The sequence below is a fragment of the Mauremys mutica genome, chromosome 13 (genome assembly GCF_020497125.1).
Source record: "Mauremys mutica isolate MM-2020 ecotype Southern chromosome 13, ASM2049712v1, whole genome shotgun sequence".
Taxonomy (NCBI): Eukaryota; Metazoa; Chordata; order Testudines; family Geoemydidae; genus Mauremys; species Mauremys mutica.
The window spans coordinates 17,175,670-17,200,805 of NC_059084.1; the positions used below are offsets into that span (position 1 = coordinate 17,175,670).

At 43.6% G+C, this 25,136-nt stretch overlaps 1 protein-coding gene across 1 annotated transcript in view; it reads left to right on the plus strand.

The window, feature by feature from the left end:
- PREX1 (phosphatidylinositol-3,4,5-trisphosphate dependent Rac exchange factor 1) overlaps positions 1-25,136 on the plus strand; it is a 227,001-nt gene that overhangs the window by 99,557 nt on the left and 102,308 nt on the right. Inside the window, exons 3-5 of the mRNA XM_044986305.1 lie at positions 1,496-1,618; positions 8,017-8,121; positions 11,451-11,552. Of these exons, the coding sequence (XP_044842240.1) occupies positions 1,496-1,618; positions 8,017-8,121; positions 11,451-11,552 (330 nt within the window). The remainder of the gene's footprint in view (positions 1-1,495; positions 1,619-8,016; positions 8,122-11,450; positions 11,553-25,136) is intronic.

Sequence of the window (25,136 nt, forward strand, 5' to 3'; positions counted from 1 at the left end):
GAGGGAAGGACCTGCCACCGAAGAACGAAGCAGCAGCGGTAGAGCTGCCGCCGCCCAAGTGCCGCTGATTGCGGCTTTGTTTTTCTTTTCTTTCTTTTTTGCCGCTTGGGGCAGCAAAAACGCTGGATCCGGCCCTGCCAATGCTTATAGCCTAGCTGGGTCACTCGTTTGTCGGGACTCCTCTCTCTTTATGGCAGCATTCCAGCCCCTGCACTTCCACTTCCACTCATGGTTTCTCTTCCTATTTCATATGGTGATAACTAGATATTATACAGCTTGCATGTTTGTAGCACCTTTCACCCAGAGAACTCTGTCAGCATACTACACCCCAGGGGATTTTTTTCACACCTGAACTGAGTGTGTGTGTTTGCACATCAGCAGTTATGCATGCTCACTACCATAGATGCTCACACAAAGTCAGAAATTGTGTTCACACATGGCTAGCAAGATACTTATCTAGTAAAAGGATGCACAGATGCCCGACTTGCACCGACACACAATAGTGCATATCCAAATGAGGGGCTTAATTCTCCATTACCCTGCAGCTTGTGTGGCCATTTCCATCTGTGCAAAGTGGGAGTACGATGCTACTATTCTGATTTGGTAGCATTGCTATATTGATTTTGCTCTAGTATAAATAGCAACGCAAGGAGCAAGGTAATAGAGAATTGAGGCTCTTATCTACATGTGCACTTATGTGTGTATGTGTGTGCGCGCAAGCTGGGAATTGAGCCCTTTATGTGCAATTGTGAATATGTAAATACATGCCTAGTTTTGGTCTGAAAAAGTAGGTCCTGTGTTTGAAGGAAATGCTTTGTCCACTAGTAAAATACACTAAAGGTGTGGAACATGGCTGCTGTTTCACAGCACACAGCAACACTGCATTGCAGGGTCAGACGAAATGGCGTATATAAGTGAATAGTATTATAATTATTTAAAGGATAAGAATAATAACTCCTTCAAGTTTGCCTAGAAAATTATTGCTAGCCCTTCATGTCGTGCAAAAAGTACCACAGGTTCTTTAATGACCACAAGTGCTGACGTGTTCAAATGACCTCTTCCGTCTGTTTCCTCCGAAAGTTGATTTGTCATGAGTGGGAGGGGAAGGCAGAGGACTTTTTTGCCTTCTCCTTTAATGTGAGTTTGGCCTTTGTGAACCCACCTGGTATTTCCCATTTACCTTCTTGAGAATTTGTGAGAAACCTTCTATAGAACTGACAAAGGCCGATGATGATTATCAGGCCTTGGAAAGTTCATCTTTATTTACATAGGTCAATGGCACAAGCAAAACTAAGATCCTCCCTGTGGGAAGGCTGAGAGTGTGAAAGGCACATAATCATCCATACCCCAGAGACATTTTAAAATGCAGCCACTCCTATTGATTTTGATTGCTTCCTGGCAGCAGTAGATAGGCACCGTATTTAGGCACTTCTCTTTTAATAAGACACCCCAACCTTCATCAACAGTTAACACTGGATTTCTCTTGGTATTTCAGATCTTGTTTTCCAACATCGAAGACATTCTCGACGTTCACAAGGAGTTCTTGGCTGCCCTGGAATTTTGTTTACAACCAGAACCTCAGTCTCAGCATGAACTGGGAACTGTTTTCTTAAAATTTGTGAGTACAATGACTTAATGCTATCTGTAAATGCAGCTTCCTGTCACATGCTCCCATGTCCCTTAGCTAGCCCTAATCTCTTCGTTTTGGTAACTGTACCATGACAATGTGTAACTTTTATGAACATACTATGTGGGGTGGGAAAAATCTTTGTGACTGAGACTGGAACAATGGAAACCAGATCAAACCCAGCAAAACAAGGAGGTATTTTTAGAAATTGTTCCTCTTACCCTTGCATAGAATTTCTTTTTTCTTTTCTTCTCATCCAGCTGATCACATTTTACTAAGAGATTATTTTCTTTGGGTCTAAAAATTTTAAAAGCGCATCTCCATTCTAAATAGAATCAATGCAAAAATCTCTATGTTTTAATGCACAAAAGACTGGAAATTCAAAACTAAGGCTCCTGCTGTAGCAGTTCTCCTTAATAACTTGGTTACACAACGAAGGCCTGATTTTCAAACATTTAGGTGTGCAATCCCAAGACTAATTTATGCATAAAATACACTAATTGTGCTTGCAAGACAAGTAATTATGAATGTGGACAACTTGATTGACATCTCACTCACGTGCCATTTGCATGCAAAGTTATCTGATTTGCATACAATAACACACAGTTGCATGGACATTTTTTATGTGCAACTGCACTCCCAAGGCATTTGAAAATCAGAAACCTCCCACATAACATCTTTGCTGAGAACTCTAATAACTATATTCAACAGCAGCAACGCTCCATTCATATCTATTCCATCATGCTTCAATAATCTGGAATGATCCAGACTTTATGGTGTACCTGGTCTGTCTGAGTGCACAGAATTTATACAGCCTTTCATTAGTCATAAAACCACAGCACCTGCTGCCTTTGCATATGTTTGTTTATTTATGATGTGATAATCATGTAAATATTATTACTAGTAGTAGAATGTATTATTTATATTGTAGTAGTGCCCAGAGGCTGTAGTGAGGAGTGGGGCCACACCATGTTAAAGCTATGCAAACACACAGGAGAAAAACAAATCATAGAAATGTAGAGTTGGACCAGACTTCAAGGGGTCATCTAGTCCACCCCCCATGCAGAGGCAGGACTAAGTCCATTTAGACCATGCCTGACAGGTATTTGTCCTTATGGTCCATATATTGAACACCTACTAGTATCGCTGCCTGACAATGGGACATACTAATGATCAGATGTTTATTTTATAATTATGTGGAGATGTTTATTTTACAGTTATTAACTGGAGATACTAAAACAGGATGTTCCCTTGGGGATGATGGAAAACTGCAGGGTTTCTTATAAAATAGCATTGATTCCACAGAAATGTTAGTATATTGTCATACACCCAAACTCAGCCCTGGTGTATAATCCCACTAACCTCACTGACTATAGTTTCTTGTATAAATGTCGTATTGTATAGAGTCACAAGGTGGATGAGGTAGTATCTTTTATTGGGCCAACTTCCATTGGTAAGAGAGACAAGCTTTCGAGCCACCCAGAGCTCTTCTTCCAGACCTCGCCCACTTTTTGCCTCTCTAATATTCTGGGACCGACACAGCTACAACGACATGTCAAGGAATATTGTATAACAGTCGGTTTCAACCTGCGGTCTGCAGACCCCTGGGGGTTCGCAGACTATGTCTAAGATTTCCAAAGAGGTCTGCACTTCCATTTGAAATTTTTTAGGGGTCTGCAAATGAAAAAAGGTTGAAAACCATTGATGTATAACTTTGTTATTGAAATGTTTAGTAATTAATTCTTAATCAAATACCCCTTATTAATGAAATATACATAAATGTGCAATAGAGAAATTATTAGACTAGGGGTTCTCAACCATTTTCTTTCTGAGTCCCCCCTCCCCTGCTATAAAAACTGCATGGCCCAGCTGTGCCACAACAACTGTTTTTCTGCATAGAAAAGCCAGGGCCAGCGTTAAAGGGTAGCAAGCGGAGCAATTGCCCGGGGCCCCACACCATGGGGCACCACGAAGCTAAGTTCTTCAGGCTTTGGCTTCAGCCCCGAGTGGTGGGGCTCGGTGCCACGGGCTGCAGTCCCGTGCGGCGGGACTTTGGCTTTCTGCTCTGGGCCCTAGCAAATCTAACACTGGCCATGCTTGATGGATCCCCTGAAACCTGCTCGTGGCCTCCCAAGAGGCCCCGGGCCCCTGGTTTTGAACCATTGATTAGACAATAATGCCAGATGGATGAGTGCTACTGCAAATTTCTCTTGTATTGGAGCCTAATGGACTGGCACATTCTGCATCAATTTGCACTGAAGCTAGTACAATGCACTGCTCATAATGTCTACACGACATTATGAGTGAGTCAAACTCCTTCCAGTTCAGAATATACAGTCAAAACTGGTCATAACCATAATTGCTATGTGTATCCACCTAGGGCTCCAGTTCTAAGGAGATGCAGAAATAATGCTGGGAGACACTATCGCCACTTAGTTCCAGGCAAGCAAGGACCAAGCGAAGGTTAGCAAAGGGGGAGAAAGCAATCTCTTAGTATGTGGGGTCCTGCTGGAGCTCAGAAGATAATATACAGCCTGAAGTGCAGCAAGGTGGAAGAGAGGAAGGGCTAATTCTCAGGGCCTGTGTCTTGCCACAATGCAGATTTAAATAATGATACCCTGGCAACTGGCAGTGAGATTTCTAAGGCAGTGGCCTGGGTTTAAAGCAGATCTCCAGTTCCCCTCTTTGCTTAGGGTACCAGTGCCCCATGCCTGTAATTGGTACTATTCTAGTGAAGTGGTGGCACGTGTGAGCAAGCTGTACTGTGGAGGTACCGTTGTTCTCAGCAGATTTCCATGGAGTCATTGCATAGTTTCAGCAAAATGGTGGGCAGTATTTTGTCACAAGGAGAATAAAGGATGGAACACTCTGGGCTTTGAAGGGAAAAAGCCAACGATGATCCCCAAGAGATGCAGTTCTGGGACATAGCTGTAGAGCTGACACTTTTTCCATAGCACGTGTTGTTAGCCAGTTTGACAAGTGAGCAAACAACCTAGATGCAGGAGGGAGAAAACCTTGAGACAACAAATATTCTAAAAATAAATTTTATAAGTCTCTGGGTCCCCCTAGCAAATAGAGTAGAATGAATAGATGGATTTCCCACCCTGAATTGCATCTGAAAATCACTAAAGGTTTTGTGAATCCAAACATCACTCTCACCACATTGTTTTTCATTATAGTCAAGTCATAGCATTACCCAAAGGGGGTTAGTGGTGAGGAAGTTAGATAAAGCCTGTGACCTGAATGTGCCTGTGTATCTTCATGATCACCTGACTTAATAGCAAGTTCATCATTGTTCCTGATTACAAGTGCCACTTCCGTGTCACCTGCCAGATGTTAGCACAGCTGTTCCCCTGCAGCAGATAGCTGTTTTAAAAAAATGCTCCTAAATTCAGCAAATAGAGTGAGAATCCCAGGACTCAAGTGCCCACAGGCTAATGGTGTCTCTTTCTGACATTTCCCTTGAATTTCTAAACTCTAAACGTTTTTCCTGAGTTTCCTTGTCATAAAGGCTCTTTTATGCAGACCATGGAAACATCAGGCTGTCTGTGGACCAGAAATGCACAGAGCTGGCCAGAGCTTGGTCTCTCTGTTATTGCCAGAGCTGATTCATGTCGGGTGGAAGCAGTACAGGAAGTCTGTGTGCAGATTCCTGGATCAGAGAGAACTACCTGCTAACAGTGATATAACCTCCGAGGCCAAGCAGCATCTGCCTCCATATAACTTATGGTCCGAACAAAGCATAGAACTCCCCTTCCCCCACAAAAAACCCTCACAACACACAAGCACTTTCATGGGACTTTGAATTCTCTGTTATTTTTACATGATTGCTGGAACAATGGGACTTCCCATCAATGTCACAACAGTTAGCCACAAGTCAGCCAAGCAACATCTATTGATGTATCTCTATGGCAACTGACCTGCACTGGAGGCCAGCCTTAGCCTTCATTCCGCCTTGGATCAGCAGTAGGGATACCAGATAGCAAGTGTGAAAAATCGGGACAGGGAGTGGGGGGGTAATAGGAGCCCGTATTAAAAAAAGCCCCAAATATTGGGACTGTCCCTACAAAATCGGGACATCTGGTCACCCTAATCAGCAATGATGAAGACAAGACAGGTTGCTGACTAACCAAGCCACTAGGTCTAGGTACTGGCCGTTGGAAAGGAAGAGTATCAAAAATAGGGTGTAGATGGACCACATGTAGCTCCAACCTCCAGTTCAGCAGTGCTGGCTTATTTGATTCCATCCATTTTCTGAGCTCCTATTAATTTGAATTAGATACATCTGTTGTTTGCCTGGTGCTGTGTGAATATGATCAGACAATGCTGTCTCAAGGATGAGGCAAGTTAATGCAGCATCCCCTAAGTACACTGGAATCAAGCAATCTCGAAGCATTTAGGAATGTGCTTAAGTTCCTGAAGAAGGATGGAAAGGACCGCTTGGTTAAAATTAAATGTGTGCTTAAATGTTTTGATGAATCGGGGCCCAAAAGCTGAGGGACTCCTTTGAGGGGAACTTCTTTCTCGTCCCACTCCAAGGACTCCATGCAAGGCTCAGAGAGAATATGGAGGAACAAGGCTTTTAGGAATATTCCAATTTAGAGCAGTAAAAAATTATTTTTGTCAGTACAGCATCTCTGGATCTGGATGCACATGGGGAGCAGATCTGCTGAGTAAGAAGGTATCATTTTTACACAGTCCCTTGTCTGACCATAATTGCACTCTAAGGTAGTGGTAACTGTAGGCTCAGCATTCCAGGGGATAACATCTCTAATTATGGAACTGATCATTTCTTCATCGATGGGAAGGAGGGAAACCTCCATGTCACCCAGAGAGGAAATTAAACACTTCAGACACGGAGTAATTTAAAGCATAGCTCTCATACTTGTGGGTCTTATGCACGAAAGGCAGCTGGAAAGGACTTGATAAAGGCACTCTGCTGTGTGTATAATTATTATATTGAGTCAAGTTTAGCAGGGTGATTTTGTCATGATACAAATATAACCTCTCAGAATGTGGAACGCATGGTGCTGCAGTCAGTAACCTGAGCAATGACATTTGCTCCTGTTGCATTGATTCAAGCTCTTCTCCTGATCTGAAACAGATGCTGTCATGCTAATGGATGCTATTTCTGCTGCTTCTGTGCATCTGGAGCTGCATGAGGGAGTCAAGAAGAACAAATATTGGAGGAACTCACATGCCCAGCTTCTCCTTCTTTAACTTGCTCTTTTAAAGACACAATCAGCATGACTCCCAGTTCCCTCCATCCATGTGTGTCATGCATCCAGCCTGCCTTTTCCTGTGTCTGGTGGTCTGGAGCCTCCCTTTCTGTCGAATTCTCCAGGATTAAAGCCATATACCGATGTGAGCCATGCAGCTGAGAGATAAAGGTCCAGAGCATCTGCTTGCCCGCGTCTCACTCCAATTTCTTTGTGGCTTCTGCTTTGTTTGCCTTATGCCATTGGTATTATTGTGTTTGGGAAGAAATCAATTTAGTCTTAGCTCTATACCCATCAATAAAAGGAGAAACAAATGCCCCATCAGATCAGTGATCCTTTGGTATAAAAACAAGCAGCACTTTACTCAGTTCATGAGCACGTGTCCAGCCCTCAAGCTGTTGACCTGAATGCCGAGTTAGCCTCCTGTATCAGTGTGTGAACACAGTTTCTCTTCCGTGAGGTCATAGGGAATGCAGCTATATTTCTCTGGATCCATGTTGCTTACCTGTTTCAAACAGCCATAGTTTTTGCATGGATCTGTGCATATCTATATAAATAAAGCTGTTAAAGTCTGCAAGTATCTAATCTGCAGCTTGCGGAGGAAGATCTATATGGACCAATACCTGCAAGATACTGCTTCTAAAAGTGCCCTTCTCATAGTTTGGGACAGATTGTATCTGGTCCCTGGATATGGGAGGGTGCATGAAGCTTTCATCCCCTAGGGCACAAGGGCCTTTAAACTGCAAGGTGCTGGAAATGGTTTTTATTGCTTTTCTGTAAAATATTCCATGTTGTTCTCCAAATAAGTGATGTTTGTGGTGTGCTCAGCATCTCTAATCTATTACACTGGAAAAAATTCTACCGTCACTCTCACCCTGTGGTTTAAATAAAGTAGAACATGGTACTACCAGCTGCTTCTTGTACTTTAACAAGGAGATTTAATTTCAGTTTGTGGGCGTGACATCATGTATATGGCCAGAAGGATCATGTATATTTACAGCACAGTAGGTAAGGAATTAGAGGAGCACCTCCATTTGTTGTTAATGTTGTCCCTAAACTCAGACTCCTTTGTAAAGTATTTAATTAGTTTTATTCTGAGAGAAAATACGCAAACCAGTTCTATCCGTGCAATCACACTCTGAGTCAACATGTGTTACTTTTTTCTTGCAGAAAGACAAGTTCTTTGTATATGAGGAATATTGCAGCAACCATGAGAAAGCACTCAGGCTCCTAATGGAACTGAACAAGATTCCAGCAGTGAGAGCATTCCTCCTGGTGAGCATCTTCTCTAGTATTTTGCACGTAACAATCCAACTTTGTACTGTACTTACAAGGAAACTTTCATGTCCCAGGGGCTCAAAGCACTTTACAGACATGAACCATTCAAGCCTTACAGCTGCTGGGAGGGTAGATATTAATATGCCCATTGTTTTGATTGGCAAATTGAGTCACAGAACTAAATTCAGCCCTGGAACGAGCAATTTCAATAGGAGAGAGATGAGTTGACCCACAGATGATTAAATGAGTTGCCCAACAAGTCAGTGGCAGAATTAGGACTAGAACCCTAGGGAATCTGATTTCCCACTCCGTGCTCTAGCCAATAGACAGAGCTCCCTCCCAAAAAAGTGAACTTCACTTCCTGATTATTTTCTGTTTCTTTGGTGGCATTTCCTCCCTCCAACATCCTCTTCCCTTCTTCCTTGATTCCAGGTCATCTCCCTCTTCTTCCCAACCATGGGCACAGGTATTGGGAGTGAGAGTTGCCACCAGCTATAGGGTGATTCAGGATGTTAGGCTAAGTTCTTACTGCATGCCTTGAGGTAGAAAGGAGGCTGCCATTTTGAAAATGTGGTCCTTCATATGAGAGCTTCATTCCTTTCCATTACTAACTTGGCTCCCACCTGCCAAAGGCCCAGTCCTTCCAGATTAAATAGAGAAGCAGAGCCCCTTCTGAATGAATATCCTTTTCAGGTAGGCCCTCATCCTCTGGGCACTTTTCAGACACAATTCCTAGACCTAACAGGAAGCATGGAGAACAAGAGTTCATTCCCTTAAGTATTCAGGCCCTCTTCACTCTTATGAGTTTGAGTTAATCCCATAATGTCACTGTGTTTTTGAAGCACTGAAGTGTCCCCTTCTAGCCTGTTGGCTCCTCTGTGTATCACTGCAAAGGAAAAAATATTTGGGAGAAGGTCTAGACCAGGGGTCGGCAATCTTCAGCACATGGCCCATCAGGGTAATCTGCTGGCGGGCCGCGAGACATTTTGTTTACATTGACTGTTCGCAGGCCTGCAGCTCCCAGTGGCCATGGTTCGCCGTTCCTGGGCAATGGGAGCTGCGGGAAGTGACGCGGGCTGCAGGGACATGCTGGCCTCTGCTCCCCGCAGCTCACATTGGCCGGGAACAGCAAACCATAGTCACTGGGAGCTGCGGGGGGCCATGCCTGTGGATGGTCAACGTAAACAAAATGTCATGCGGCCCGCCAGTGGATTACCATGATGGGCCAAGTGCCGAAGGTTGCCCCTGGTCTAGAGAGAAAAGTGCATATGACCATTGTTTCAGAGTGTTCTCTGCACCTACTAATTGGGCTAACAGAGACAAAAAGCTTTAGCTATGTTGTTGGCCTCAACTGGCAAACTGGGCGGCAGGCCCAGAGTAAGAGATGATGTGCTGCCAACTGTCGTTTTCTGTAGCACCTGGATTCAAAAGATTCTTAAAATAGCTGTAAATATGGGGAAAACACTAAAGCCTTGCTTTGCTGTGGCTGCTGTAATTCCTTCCACCCCCAATCTCCCATGAAAGCCCACGTTATAATGTCACCCTGCAATGAGGGTTACATTAGAATACAAAGCATTGCTTGTGTGAATGGATTTGGCCTGGGTGCCCTCTCACAGCTGGTGAAATATAGAGCCCAGCCTCAGAAGATCTGGGAATATATCTGAAAACTTAGTAAGATTTAAATGGCAATTTTGATCCGGTGTTGGAGCGATGGGCGGAAAAGAGGCCTGGGAAGGACTGAATCAGACGAGACTCTTGGAAAATTGAACGGAGAGCTTTGTGAGCTGGTAGCAAGCACCACAGATCTAGAATAGCCTGGAGAGTGGTTATTGTGCAGGAGATTGTATGTAAAAATATCGTTCAGGGCTGTTGATAAATGGTGTCTGTGACGGCTGTTTAAAAATGGAGAGATGATTAAACCTATAGCCAAAAAAGCACCAATGCTCAGAGTGCTTCTGGGCCACTATAATGAATGATGCACTAGGAAAATGTTCTTAATGAACAAAGCAGGTGAAGCTTGGCTTGTTTGAGGCTTCGTTACAAACATAAAACTTAACTTTGGTTGACTGGAAGGTTTTGTGAGTCTTTCAAATACACGTTGAATGAGTTATGGAACAACTCTGACCCTTTTACCTGGACTTGGTTGGGTTTGGATTTACTTTTCTTACTTCTTGTATCAGCAATAACTATACTGAGTGTATAGTTTGTGGAGTGTTTATATGGTCCCTTTCATTAACTATGTCTAACCAAAACTGGGTGGGTTTGCCCTATCCTGGGTACAGATGTGCCCATGTACCCTTTTCTGTCTGGAAACTGCAGGCTAAAATAAGATGCACTCATTAGGAACAGTATAATAAAGTTATGGCCAAAGTTTGAGCTGCAGGAAATCAAAGTCCATTGCATCCCATAGACAGTCTCACAGCCTAATCAGGCTGTTTGGGGAGGCACAGCCTTCCCTACCAGGGTATAGTGCATTAAATTGCTCCTCATAGGAATGTGCTACTTACGGTGTACTACTTATGGCTGCCAGTCCTGGTGCTCAGTAAGTAGCACATTCCTACAGAGAGCAATTTAATACACTACACTAGGCGGCTCTCGCAGCTGTGCTGCCCGGCAGGACCTTGCAGCCCCGCTGCCCAGAGCACTGGTGGCACGGCGAGCTGAGGCTGCGGGGGCCGGGCAGGCAGGGAGCTGAAGGGCTGGGCAGGATGGTCAGTGGGCCGTAGATTTCCCACCTCTGGAATAAAGGATATAAAATGTGGAAGAAAAAAAATAAAAAGAACATCATTGCAGAGGGCTGATGGGACCTGTTATGCAGGATTCACGCCCACTCAATTGCTGTTAGTATTATTGTTTCTTTTGGGTCAGGAACAATTTTTCATTCTGTGTTTGTAGAGCACTTAGCACAGTGGGGTCCTGGTCTGTGCCTGGGGCTCTTAGGCACTACCACAATACAATTGACAATCGACTGGCCCCCAGCTCTGACTTGTCCTGAAAATGTATCAGAATTCCTCCAGCAACTCTTGACCACTGTTTGGGAATGACATTGCGTCTCCCTGGATTTGTGCATGCAGTGTTCATAGGGTGCAGCATTCTTCTTCATTTCTTGTTCTGAAATGCTCTAGAGTGTTACAGCAGCAGAAAAACAGTTGCTGCCTTTCAGGGAGTGGCTGCTTTTCAATGGTAATGAAGTGATTCTCTTTCCTGTACAATATGGTTTGGGATCCGAATGTGTGAACAGTGCGATGGAACTATAAAAGTCATTATCCAAGAGTGTATGGGAGCTTTATATCAATGATGATGTTTCTTTTCCTTTCTGTTTACAGAGCTGCATGCTTTTGGGAGGCAGAAAGACGACAGACATTCCACTAGAGGGTTATCTGCTGACACCAATTCAGAGAATTTGCAAATATCCACTTCTCTTAAAGGTACCATTTAGAATAGAAGTTCCCCAGCTGGCTGCTTTGTTCCTGGGTTGCTTCCAGCCTTGGGTCTTGCACTCTCACTTCTGCCCTCCCAGTTTGCATATCTAAAAGTTAACTTCCACCCTATGTGCATGAATGACTTTTGTAGGTGTAGTCAAAGGCTGGCTCGAGTCTAACAGACAGGTGGGTTACTGCAGTGGTTTGGGTAGGTGAGAAAAGGAGATGCACTGACTCTGTAATGCCGTTCTGCTTGAGAGTCCCTTATGCTTACTCAGAAGAGTCAGTGCTAAGGTGCCACAAGGACTCCTCATTGTTTTTGCTGATACAGACTAACATGACTACCCCTCTGAGTGCTATTTTAGCCACTTCCTGGAAAGCTGTGTTCAAACACAGTTATATCATTATTCTGGGGGTGTTGGATAGCTCAGGGGATGAGTAATGGGCTACCAAGCCTTTCATTTCTAGGTCACTAATTTGAATCTATGTGTGTCTAGAGGGATTACAACCTCTTGTAGTTTGGCAGCTTGTCTGAAATGTGTTCAGTAGTCTCAGCTCAGTTCCCAATTGACAGGTAACACTGCAAAAACCACCCCTGCTGTTAGAACTAATTGGCCTCCTTGTTGGCAATCTCAGCAGATGAGCCAAAGGAGCAATGGGCAATGAGGACTGAACTTACTTCTCATCCCTAGCACTGACCCCTCTGGGTCAGGACTGAGGCACACAGGCAAAGCCATCCAGCATGGGACAACTTGCGCTGCCCAGGCTGCACCTGTTTTGTGGTTAAAACAGAAGTCATCAGTCTCCTGGGCTGCCGGTCTCATGCCTTCTACTAGAATCACATTCATTTATTAATACAAAATTTAAAAGAAGCAACTGCCTTCTATCACTAAAGAAAGGTCCCTTCGTGGGGAGTGAAGTTAGAAAATCTATGTTCCAATCAGGGCTGGGGATTAGTCCCAAATGTGTGAAAACTATCACTACCTAGGTGTGGACTCCATGCCTTTTTTTCCTTTTATTAAACCACTGTTTGTTTATTTGATCCTATCGCATTTTCTCTAATTCGCTGCCCCCTCCCTCCCCCAGACACTTGATTGGAGTTTTCAGTGTCAAATGTTTCAAACATGCCTTCCATTTGTGCTTGTGCAATCACATGTACATGCTGGTTTTCACACACTGTCATTTGTGGGCACAACTGTTAGGATTTACACACACTGAACCTGTTTTGTGTGCAAACCAAGTGCGGGCTGAGTTCACATTGGGTTTGCATACACAACAGAGTGTGAGCATAAATGCAGAAATGGAGGCCAATGGAGACTGCTATGAACATTTCTTCCTTACTAAAACAAGAGGAGTCCAGACTCCTCATTGTTTTTGTGGATACAGACTAACACAGCTACCCCTCTGATACTTTCTTCCTTACTGTTAGCAATAGTTGGGAGATGACAATAGTCTTCGTCCTACAGCTCTGGTGTATCTTTGGACATAAGACTGGTCACATCTAGACCTTGTTAAGCCTGGTTTGAATGGTGTCTCAGCTCCTGCAGTATATATATTTGTTTATGTGAGATAGTTTGGGGAGGACTGGGTGTCTGTTCAGTCTTTGAATTTACACTGGGACTGTGAGCAACATTACTGTGCATAGAAAGACGGCTGCGGTGGTATCTGACAGGGTAAACAGGCCAGAGGAAGTGGGGATCTAAAAATGCGATTGCTTTGCATTCCTGATCAACGATCTTAGTAATATTTATGCTTCCTTGTTTCCACATTGTGGCTGGTTGCTTTAGTGGCTCCCAGCTGTGTTTATTGGAGTGGTGGAGGCTGAAAATCTGAGGTTCCTTAGATTCTCTGGAGTTTCCAAAGGATTGAAAACACTGGCCACACACAGGAGAGTAGTGATTGGATTCTTGCTCCGGTTCCACTCTATTTGCACTGCTCAGGAAAGTTCCTGCAGGTTGCCTGTATGGGGGAGTCCCCAGCAGGTGCAGCACTTGTGGAGCTGGCTCCTACACCTGCCTTTGCATAGCCTGGTGGGCATGTTGAGGACATGCTGGATGTGGATGGCCAAAGTGGCTAGTGCATGATATCCTCTAACTATCCCCAACTGGGGAATGGTCTCTGGGCTCTTTTCACCTGTGACCAGGGCGAGTCAGAGAATCAGGGATCTCCTCTACTGCACCTAGTGGAAGCTGGGCATAGCAGAGAATCGAGCCCTAAAAAAGAATGAAAGATATTGCTTCTGGAAGGCCATTGGTTTTCTATGCCTAGATTTGTCCTGCTGCCTTCCCCCCGCCCCTTGACTTTTTCTTTCACTCAGACCACATGCTTGGAGTTTCTTTCAGACAGTTTAGTGCCTTCTGCTTTTCCATCCATGTCCGGTAAGTCTCGCCTGCTGAGTCAGCCTGTGCTGAGTGGGGGTTGGTGAATTCCGAAGTCTTTGGAAAATATGATACTTTAATGTGGATTTCTACCAGTCTGTGTTGATCTATGCAGATATTTACCCACGGGCTGCAAGTTAATGACATGCAAATAGAAGTCTGTGTTCTATTTTAAAAGCCCATCAATATATTAGAATAGCATATTCTGCAAATATTAAAGCGAATCCTGAAACCTCAGTGCCTTCATTCAAAGACAGATGGGATATGTGCCACTATTTAAATACCATGAACATAGTTGCTATGGAAACATCTCAGATAGAGACAGACATTTTTGATTGTCAGGAGTTCTAGTGATATGATGGAATTTTGGCACCCTCTGACTAGGATGACCAGATAGCAACTGTGAAAAAACAGGACAGGGGGTGGGGGATAATAGGCGCCTATATAAGAAAAAGTCCCCAAAAATGGGACTGTTCCTATAAAAACGGGACATCTGGTCACCCTACCTCTGACTTCTGTTTCTCTTCTCTTCCGTAGCTTTTGGTGCAAGGCATTGAGTGCTAGTGATGGGTTCTATGCCAAGAAATGGCAGTGCCTATGAATGGAATTTCCATAGGGCCAGTTTCTCCTGCTTTGCTTTAATAAAGAATGTGTTGCTTTATAAATGGAGAAAAGGGAAAAGATGTTTGAATAAATGCCTAAGGCAGAGGTTCAAATCTAACCCAGCTCCGCTGCAATCCAAGTCATTATTATCTGATGACCATTTATTGGTGTCAGGTATCAGAGGGGTAGCCGTGTTTGGATCTGTAAAAAGCGACAAAGAGTCCTGTGTCACCTTATAGACTAACAGACGTATTGGAGCATAAGCTTTCGTGGGTGAATACCCACTTCGTCAGATATGTGCATCTGACATAGTGGGTAGTCACCCACGAAAGCTTATGCTCCAATATGTCTGTTAGTCTATACGGTGACACAAAACATTTATTGGTCTTTTTTGAAATGGTCTGGTGGTTTCAATTCCCTCCCTCATTCTCAGGTATGTATGTGATAAAAATTCTAGTTGGCACTAATCTCCATTCTTTGAAGACAGACTAAATACTGACTAGGCCTGGAGACTGAAATAGCCTCTCCTACCTAGAAATGATCCCTCCAGGTCAGTATGCAAGCACCCTGGAAGAATGGAGTTAAGCGTGCACTGTTGATGCTCCTGCTATGCCTGACTTCTTGATAGAGGACACCAGTGTTGCCAATCTAGAACTCTTCACCAGTATTAAATCTACTTATGAAACAGTAGTAGAGTGCACTGTAAGGCATTATCGGGAAAGATGTTCTGGATGGAAATTCTTATTTTGTTGCATGTCATTACTTTATGGGGTTCCTTTCACATCCCAGTTAAATCACTGTTCATTTCTTAAAGTTTCATGGACATGAAATAGATCTACTGGAAAATGCTGAAGGGAATTCAGCTTCTGTCCACGCAACTCATCAGCCTCATCAAAAGAGTCTATGTCATTAGTGGAAATGTCTTTAAGCTCAGAAAATGTCCTTAATCTTCAGAAGCTACACGTGTTGGTAGTTTCTCAGGGGGATGAGTTCATGATGGATACATTGTGTGCCTTCCAAATCTCAGTTAATGCTACTGAGAAAAAATAAAATAAAATAAAAATGGAAAGTTTTAATACAGTTCCTCAGAAGTAGACATGAGTGTTTCAAACTTGGAAATAACTGGGAAAGAACTTTGAGTGATTATAAAAAAGCTGACTGAGTGAAACCAACTCTCCAAACCCAGCAATAAAGTTGGTGTTAAAACAGTGCAACTTCCAAATAAAATGAAAGCTACTGAACACAAATGTATTCCTACTGATTAGCAAAATCATAGGCCAGGAGTTATTCCTTCTTTCTCTTTTACTTTGTCTTTAACAAGAGCTTATGAATTTCAGGATTTTCAGATAACCTAGACATGATCTTGGTATGGTCAGGTTTTACCCAATATTCTGTCCTCTCATTAGTCTCATTAGTCTGAGAGGCATTTTTGTCTTCTGATTAGATTTACAAACTGGGAATCAGGATTTCTGGATTCTCTTTTCAGTTCTACCATCAGGAGAATCATCTTTATCATTGGGGGGTGCTGTGAAGTTAATAAATTATTTGCAAGTTGCTTTAAGCGCCTTAGATGTAAGGTGCTGTAGATGTTTTCGTAAGAACAGGAAAATAAAACCACTGAAGATGCTGAGCATCTCCTGAGATACTTGACTATAGGTAAGTAGTTAGTGTTGATAAGATGCTATGGAAATAATAAGTAAGCAGGTATCTCCAATATTTTCTGTGATTCTCTGTATGTAGTATGATATCTAGTGGTGGATCCTCCTATAGTTTCTCATCTGATGAGGCCACTTGATGTCTGAACCAATGCATGAGGAAAATGGAGATGAAAAAATGAATTCAAATGTTGATGATTGTTGCGATTTTAATGATAATTTACATTTTCCTAGTTTGTCCATCAATTGCAGCAGCTCTGACTAGTGTGAGCAGTTTTTTAATGTTTGTGTTGCTTTTCTTTTCAACTCTCCCCAATTTGCCTGTCCCCGGTGTGGAATGGGGCTCAAACCTCAACACTGTTTTCCAGCTTCTGTGAATAGGTGGAACAATTCTGATACTACTATTAATGGCCCCCTTCCTCCCAGTACTGCTTTTACCTAACATCTCTAGCGTATAAGGGGGTAAGCACAGAATTTGTTGGCTTGCACATTAATGATCCTCGATATAAAGCCTTTCTAATCTTACTTTATATTCTTCTCTTTCTTGTTGGTGCTGCATTTTGGCAAAGGATTTAGAGTCTGTATTTGGGAGGTTGGCATTCAGAATATCCCACTATTCATCTGTCTGTTGACAATGAGTTTCATCATGTACATGAAATAACAGGCATCACCTTTTAAGCATGGGATTGGGCTCAGTGAAGGCTTAAATTAAACAGGGAGAAGTGTGCTGTCTATGGCAAGCATTCTGATCCTTTAAGAGGAGAAGAAACAAAGACCCACACCACAGACCTTGGTAGCGCACACTCTACCAATGAGGTAGAGTCCAGCATTGATGTGTCAGCTGGAAACCTCACTGAGTAAATATTAGTAGAAGATCTGTATTAAAGCAGCACTCTGTCTGGCTGATAACAGTCCTATGACTCTACATTGATTAGTGGGAACTACTGCACTCCTTAGAGTAGAAGCAGCTCTTGTGCTAGCTAATCCCAGCACAAAAATAACCATCCCCCTCTAAGAAAGTGCATTTATATCAATGAAAAGAGAAACTGGGGAAGTCCTTAGGGGGTGGGATTAGAGGCATTCACCCTCCTCTCCCCTACTTCATACCATATCAGGAATGTATAGGACATGATAACCACATCCTTGGAATCATCTGATCTCCGAAGACATGTCACAGAGGTTATGAATGTTTCCTGTTTTATGCATATTCCTGTTTTATGCATATTCTGCCTAGGAGTTACTAAGTACCCAGCCAGACATTTACACTCAAGTTCCAGTCTATTTTTTCTGACATACCCCATAATATGCATTGCTATACAGAAAATCCAGAGTAGTAATTATGTGTTGCCTCATGTGATGGGAGAGTCCTAGGTCCTGAGAGGGAAAGAAGGACCTGGAGGCAAAAGCTGAGCTGCCAGATTCAGAATCCATTTGAAAGATAAAGCAGAACAATGAGGCATATGTAAACCCTAATGAATATGGTGTCTGAATTTTTGAAATGGAGAATAATGAGGCCAATCATGCAGATATAGAGTGGGATGGAAAACTGCTAACTTCCCCTCTATTCCCCTCAGCGCTGTTTAAAAGACAGGACACCTCTAATTAGCCAGCATTTAATGTGTTACCATCTAACTTGCCCACTCTGGGGAAACAATGGGATTGTATTTGGGTTCATAATATTGCATCAAATGTTTAAATTAATTCTCCTATCCAGAATGAATTGAAATTTTAAAAATATGTTCATAAATGAATGATATACTGCTGTTCAAGGATGCCGTTCTATTTAAGAATCCCACCTATGCATGAAATAATTTTTATCGGCTATTTTCACAAGTGATAGCTAAGATTCCTATCAATGAAAAAGAGAAAAATTACTTCTCATGGTTAATGATTGTTCACTTTGTGGATTTTACAGCATTTTGTGTATAATCAGTGGTGTTGTTTCTCCCACCGTTTGTGAGAGTCTTTCACAGAGCAGAAGGGGGAAAATAAATTTAAAAAATAGGATTATAAAATCACATAAATTAGCAGGCAGACTCAGGGACAGAAATACAACCTGCAGTGACTTTTAACTTAAAAAAAAAAGACTAAATTTCAAGCTGACAGAGTGCAATATTATTATTATTATTCCAGTTACTTTAAGGAAAATCATACACAATCACTTAAACATTAAAATCATGGAATCATTTCTATTCATATTAGGTTTTGTTGCAAAAATACACTTTGGAGCGGAACTATTTATTAATGATCCTTTCCAAGTAGATTAGAACAGGAAATCTGGTGTCTTTGTTATCTTTATCTGTTGCCCTAAGCGTTTCAATATGTAGCTCACAGGATTCCCACCTAAAGCTATATTTTATATGTGCACTAGTTTGTTGTGCAAATCTAGGCACCCCAGCAGGCCACGATTTGCATCTGTAATGAATCTGCAGCTTGAACATTCCAGTGTGAAAAATGTAGCGTATGGTCATAAATGTGTGTGTTCTAGAACGTATGGCGGAGGAAGCATGAAAGTATTTTTATGTGGCTACTTGTAATTTTCAATTGCAAAGTATGTGCTCAGCTATCAGTTTACAATATACAACTAGACTAGAGAGAATCATTTTGAGGGTGGGGGGAAACGGCTGGCAGAGTCTTAAAAAAAAAAAAAGAAAAAACCAGTTTAGCCGAATAACATCCTTTGTGCTCGGAAGTGTTACAGCTGGGTTTGTATTTGAAAAACCTCTTACTTCCTCTGTCTAAATAATCTGCATTGTTCTTCCCTTCAGTGTTTGTACCTTCCTTTAAAACGCACATTACACCGAGTCCTCTCCGCCCTGTTTTAGTTGTAAGTTTATGGGGCATGCACAATTAGCAGCACATGCTTTTTTTCTGCTCCCTGATGTTATGTTTTTCATCCCAAGTGATTCAGTTTTTACACTTGGATTCTATCGGATGTTTGCAAATCTTTTAGCTTTGAGCTACGTGACCTGCATTCATGACTGAAATACTTGACTTAAGTTGGAAATACTTTTGCTGTGTTGCATAATCTACGATTGGCATCTCTGCTTGTCAGGCATAGAGCTCTCTTTTTTCTGTGGCAAAATGCTGCATTGAGCATCTGAAAAATATTCAGAGAGTACAATTTCATAGAAAGAATGTACAGTTCAAAAGAAAATGTGTGTTGGGCAGCATGGGCTTTTCCTCTGTGCACATTTCTTAGGCTTAGGCTTTCTACTTGCACAAAACCTGAACACCCTTGCCCCCTGCCCCACCTCTTCTCCGAGGCCCCGCCCCATCTCACTCCATCCCCCCACCCCCGTCCCGCTGTTGCTCGCTCTCCCCACCCTCACTCACTTGCTTGTTTTCACCGGGCTGGGTCAGGGGGTTGCGGTGTGTGTGTGTGGGGGGGGTGAGCACTCCGGCTGGGGGTATGGGCTCTGGTGTGGGGCCGGGGATGAGGGATTTGGGGTGCAGGAGGGGGCTCTGGGCTGGAGCTGAGGGGTTCAGAGTGCGTGAGGGGGCTCTGGGCTGGGGCAGGAGGTTGGGGTGCGGGGGGGTGAGGGCTCTGGCTGGGGTTACAGGCTCTGGTGTGAGGCCGGGGATGAGGGGTTTGGGGTGCAGGAGGGTGCCCCGGGCTGGGATCAAGGGATTCAGAGGGAGGGAGGGGGATCAGGGCTTGGGCAGGGGGTTGGGGCGCAGGAGGGGGTCAGGGGTGCATGCTCCAGGCACCACTTACCTCAAGCAGCTCCCTGAAGCAGCAGCATGCCCAACCTCCAGCTCCTATGTGGTTCCTGGCCAATGGGAGCTGCAGAGCTGGCGCCTGGGACGGAGCATAGGAGCCAGAGCAGGGACATGCCGCTGTTTCTGGGAGCTGCAGGGAGCCTGCTTTAGCCCCGCTGTGCCTCCAACTGGATTTAGGGTGACCAGATGAGAGGAAGAAAATATCGGGACACATGGTGGGGAGGGGGCGCCGGCGGAGCAAAAAAAAAATACTACCATGAAATATCGGGACAAAGGTCGGTCGGGACAGAGGACAAACAACTACATATCGGATTGGTCCTGATTTTATCAGGACATCTGGTCACCCTAACTGGATTTTTAGCGGCCTTTTGCAGGACTCCTGGCAACCCTACTTAAGCTCTGATATGTTTGCATGGAAATCACAGGCAAAAATAAGCTTTTAGAATCAAAGTACAGAAGCTGCAGATGCACCTGTTGACATGGCGCTTTTATGTTGTTTCTTCCAAAAATAAGCACACAGATTGTCATTTCCAAATGAAGTGGTGCATATGTGCAGCAAAGTAGGTTTGATTTCAGTTACATTGGGATCCAGTCCTGCTTGCATTGAATTCATGGAAGTTATTAAACAGATTTCAATGAGCATCTGATCAGACCCTAACTCTTTTGGAGAGGTGGTTGTCAAGCATGGTGCATGGAGGAATGAGATTATACCCATACACCACAAGCAAAATTAATTGCTTTGTTTATTTAGATATCTAACATTTGTTGCATGTACTAGCTCACATTTACAGTTCAGTAAATGCATGGAGTGGCCCATCATTGTTTCCTCACTGAGTTTTAAAGCAGTTTTCTGTCTCCACTGCCATGCAGTCAGAACATGGTGGGCTGCTATGGGTGGCATGTCTGTAAGGCCGTGCAACTGTGAAAGTGATGTTGGAGTATAATGGAGGAGTGTCAGAGAGGGCCCGTCCTGACAGACCCAAGGGAGACAGTCCTCTCTGTCATCTCAATTCTCTTAAAGAGGGGAGAGATTCTTTTCTTAATTTAAATTAAAATAAAGCATTTGAAATAATAATTACTTTTCACATGGAAGACAGAAACCCAAGGTTTGTGACTCAGACAACAGTGGCAGTTGGAAAAGCTCAGGCTTTGCAGTTCCCCAATGAAGGCACGTTTGGGGGAAAGTTGGTGTATTTTGTGAATTTGTTTAAGGTCTCCTGTGTGACTGCATGCTTATTGCAAGCAGCAGCCTTACTTTCCCAATGCAAGGCCAATAGTGCATAAATGATAATACGCAGGGCATTTGGCAGTCCTGACTCAGGCCAGGCAAAACATATATGGAGGGTAGGACAGTCCTACTCATGGTCAGACATCTGGTCACTGTCGCTTGAGTGCTTTTCAACATGCTGGCAAACACCCTCAGTGTTTACGCCGTGCATTCATAAATCTGTTGCCAAAATAAAGAAGCACCTAGCTGCTTTTCAGAAGTCCTGGGCACTGCCCTTCCAGGGGAGAGGTATCTCAGAGCACAGGCTCATGAGCCTCTTCAGCTCTGTGCCAAGCCTGAGCGGGAGTTGCCTTTCTGTCAGTCTGTGGCAAGCCATTCCTTTTGACCCATACGGCTGCAGAGATTGATCTAGCACACAGGCAGGCGTTCTATTGGAAGAAGATGAATTCCTGTTTCTGTTTAGTGTGATGGGAGTGGAGGGCCATTTTCTCCACCTCTCAATGGTATTTCGGAAGGGCTAGCTATATAGACAGCACTAATATATACATATACATTTCCAAAGCAGCACCTGGGACTGAAAAGAACACCTTTTATTGATTTTAATGGGAGTCATGCAGCAAAAATGTCATGCACCCCTTCGAATATGTGAGGTTGAGACAGATGACTGTAATGTATGCCCATATTATCCTCTCCTTTCTTTTTGAACACTCATCTTCTGCCTTACCCGGAGCCCATAAGGAGTAAGAACAGCCCTCCCATGGGATCTCCTGCTGTGATTTTTGATTGACAGTTATAGGGCAGGATGAAAGCTGAGGAGCCAGCTCGTTTCCCTGTTGCATATGTTACCCAGTCTGGAAATCACCCTCGAGCCTAGGATAATTAACTCTGCTCCCCTAATGGGACTCCTGGTTGTCAGCACAATACGCTTCTGCTCCATCACCCACCTGACAACAGCCATTGTCAATCAGCACTTATAATTTTCAGGAAGGAACATTTGTAGCTAAGTGTAAGTTCCCCAAACAGCTCATTCCATACATGATGCAAAAAGGAGCCCTGGCAAAAGGGCCATACGGGGTTTGATAAACCGAAAAAAATAATCCAAGGGAATGAAATTTCGGACTTTGTTCTTTAAAACTATCAGTTTTGAATTTGATGGTTAATTATTATTGCAAATCTGTATAGCCCTGTCAATTTACCTTCTACTGTACGAAGATGAACGGTCTCATTGTACAGCACCCAACATGTGAGAGTGAGAGAGAGCCCAGAAAATGCAATACCGACGCATCATGATTCTCATGAGAACAGTAGTTTAGCCTCAAGATGTGGATTTCATTTTAAAAGGTTACACAAACCTGATTAGTTAGTAAATAAGTAATGACAGTACTTTGCACTTCTATAGCATTGGCTCTTAAACAGTTTCCCAGAAATCAATGAATTAAGCCTCTCAGCACCCCATGTAAGGTAGATACTATTATCTTCATTTTACAGCAGGTGAGAACTGGGCACATGGGTTAAGTCATTTGCCTGTGGTCACATGGGGAATTTTTGGGCAAAGAGAGAAATGGGAAGCCAGACTTCCTGAATCCCAGCCTCCTGCTTTATAATATTGTTATTAAATCCTTAAACAGTTTTTGAGAATCTTTTTTTAAACCTTGACATCATGCCCCTTCTTTTATTCTTTTCTTTCATGCGCAGTTGTCCAAATCTTGTAAACATCTCCAAACGTTGACTCATGAACTTCCATATTCTGTCGTAGGTACTTATCTGGCCCCCCTTACCATGTATCCATATGTCTCATACTCTTTAATATATTTTTCCTCACAACAGCCCTGTGGAGTAGAGAGTGCTGTTTTCCCCATCTGTAAAATGGGGATCTTAGGCACAGAAAAGACTAAGGGCATGTCAAAAAACCAACCAACCAGCCCTCAGAGGGCTTGTGCTACAGGGCTAAAAAAAGCAGTGTAGATGCTCCTGCTTGGGCTGGCGCCAGGGGTCTGAAACCCAGCTCCCTCACCAGGTTCCAGAGCCTGGAAGGGAACATCAACATTGCTGTTTTTAGCCCAGCAGCATGAGCACTGTGAGCCTGAGTCAGCTGACCTGGGCTCTGAGACTCACTGCTCTGTTTTTTGCAGTGTAGATGTACCTTATGTGACTTGCCCTAGGTCATACAAGAAATCTGTGAAGAAGCAGGGAATTGAACCCAGGGCAGACCATCAGTCTGAGTGTTGTAGTCCTGAAGTGACCGTTCTTAGCTCTGTTTGCAGCCCGCCCTGCTGCACGTAAGCTCACTCCAGCTCCCTTTCTGGAAATGTGGAATGAGGCAGCTCAGCAGCAATTTGCCATTTGGTCACAGAACTTAAAAACAACCAACGTCACGTTAAAAAGAAAAAGAATATGAGAGAACGTGAAATATTTCAGCTAGGCTAAAAATGTGGCTCTTAAACACCATATTATGTATCAAGAGGAAACAGTGGAGCTCATTAAGGTTTTTTTAATGGCTCTTTTATCCAATTGAGGCTGGCAATACAATAATATTGGTCTGAAAAATGATGAATTATGAGTTGACAGTGGTTACACTATTTGCCAAACCCTCATCATTGGTGATTATCGTCAGGTTCCAAAGTATTCCCATGGCTCTGCCCCAGCAGGCAGTGGCTAGCTGGCTACTCTGATCTGAACCATGTGAGCTGGAGTCTCTTAGGAATTCTTCACAGGTGACAGTTTGTTCATATTTATGTTAATCAGTCCAGACAACACACGCCCATCGACTACACTTCATCCAGAGAAGAACTGCTGAGCTCTTGCTGTTATCTGGGCCTCTCCCATTCCCACCCGAGATTGTTTGGTAGGGTTTTCCTTTCTGGGACCTGTCTGTGATCACGGTGTGCACGTCCGGGGGCCACTCAGGCCTTTGGCTCATCAGGGATTGTCTAGGGGTGATAGCAATGGTGTGAGGGTCAGGACTTTTTGGTTGTGCCACTGGCTGGCTCTGTGACCATTGGTAAAGTCACTTAATTTTCTGTGCCTTGAATTCCCCTATGGTATAATGAACACCTGCCGTCCGGAAATGTTGGAAGGATTAATTAAAGCTGTGTTCTTGTACATTGCCTTTCAACCCAGGATTTCCAAAGTGTTACTATCACTGTTATTTATAGTATTGCACATGGGGATACCCCTATTATCTACACGTACAGGGCTAGCTTTTCAAAAGAATGCAGCTTCTATAGGCTGCTGAGGGCTGAGCTGTTTTGAAGATCTAGATTATAGATCCTTATCTTACACCACGGGAGGTGCACCACTGACTTCAGTGGGAACAGGATCAAACCCATAGAAAAGGCTATCGTTAGAACATATCTATTTGCATATGTGCAGCAGGAAATAATTTATTTTTTATGTAATTATTTAAGGCATTTGAGCATGGTTCTTCTTAGCACCAAACACGTGACACAGCACGACACGTTTTGTATGTCTTTCCTCTTTTGACATACGTGATAAAGGAAAAGGGGGTGGGAGCTCCCTTTTATGGACCCAGCCAGCCAGTTAGCTATAAAATTCCTCTTAGCTCTGGTCTACACTACGAGTTTAGGTCGCATTTAGCAGCGTTACATTGATTTAACCCTGCACCCGTCCACACGACGAAGCCATTTTTTTCAACTTAAAGGGCTCTTAAAATCGATTTCTGTACTCCTCCCCTGACAAGGGGAGTAGCGCTGAAATCGACCTTGCCTGGTCGAATTTGGGGTAGTTTGGGGTAGTGTGGTCGCAATTCGACGATATTGGCCTCCGGGAGCTATCCCAGAGTGCTCCATTGTGACCGCTCTGGACAGCGCTCTCAACTCAGATGCACTGGCCAGGTAGACAGGAAAAGGCCCGTGAACTTTTGAATCTCATTTCCTGTTTGACCAGTGTGGCAATCTGCAGGTGAGTGCAGATCTCATCAGCAGAGGTGACCATGATGGAGTCCCAGAATCGCAAAAGAGCTCCAGCATGGACCAAATGGGAG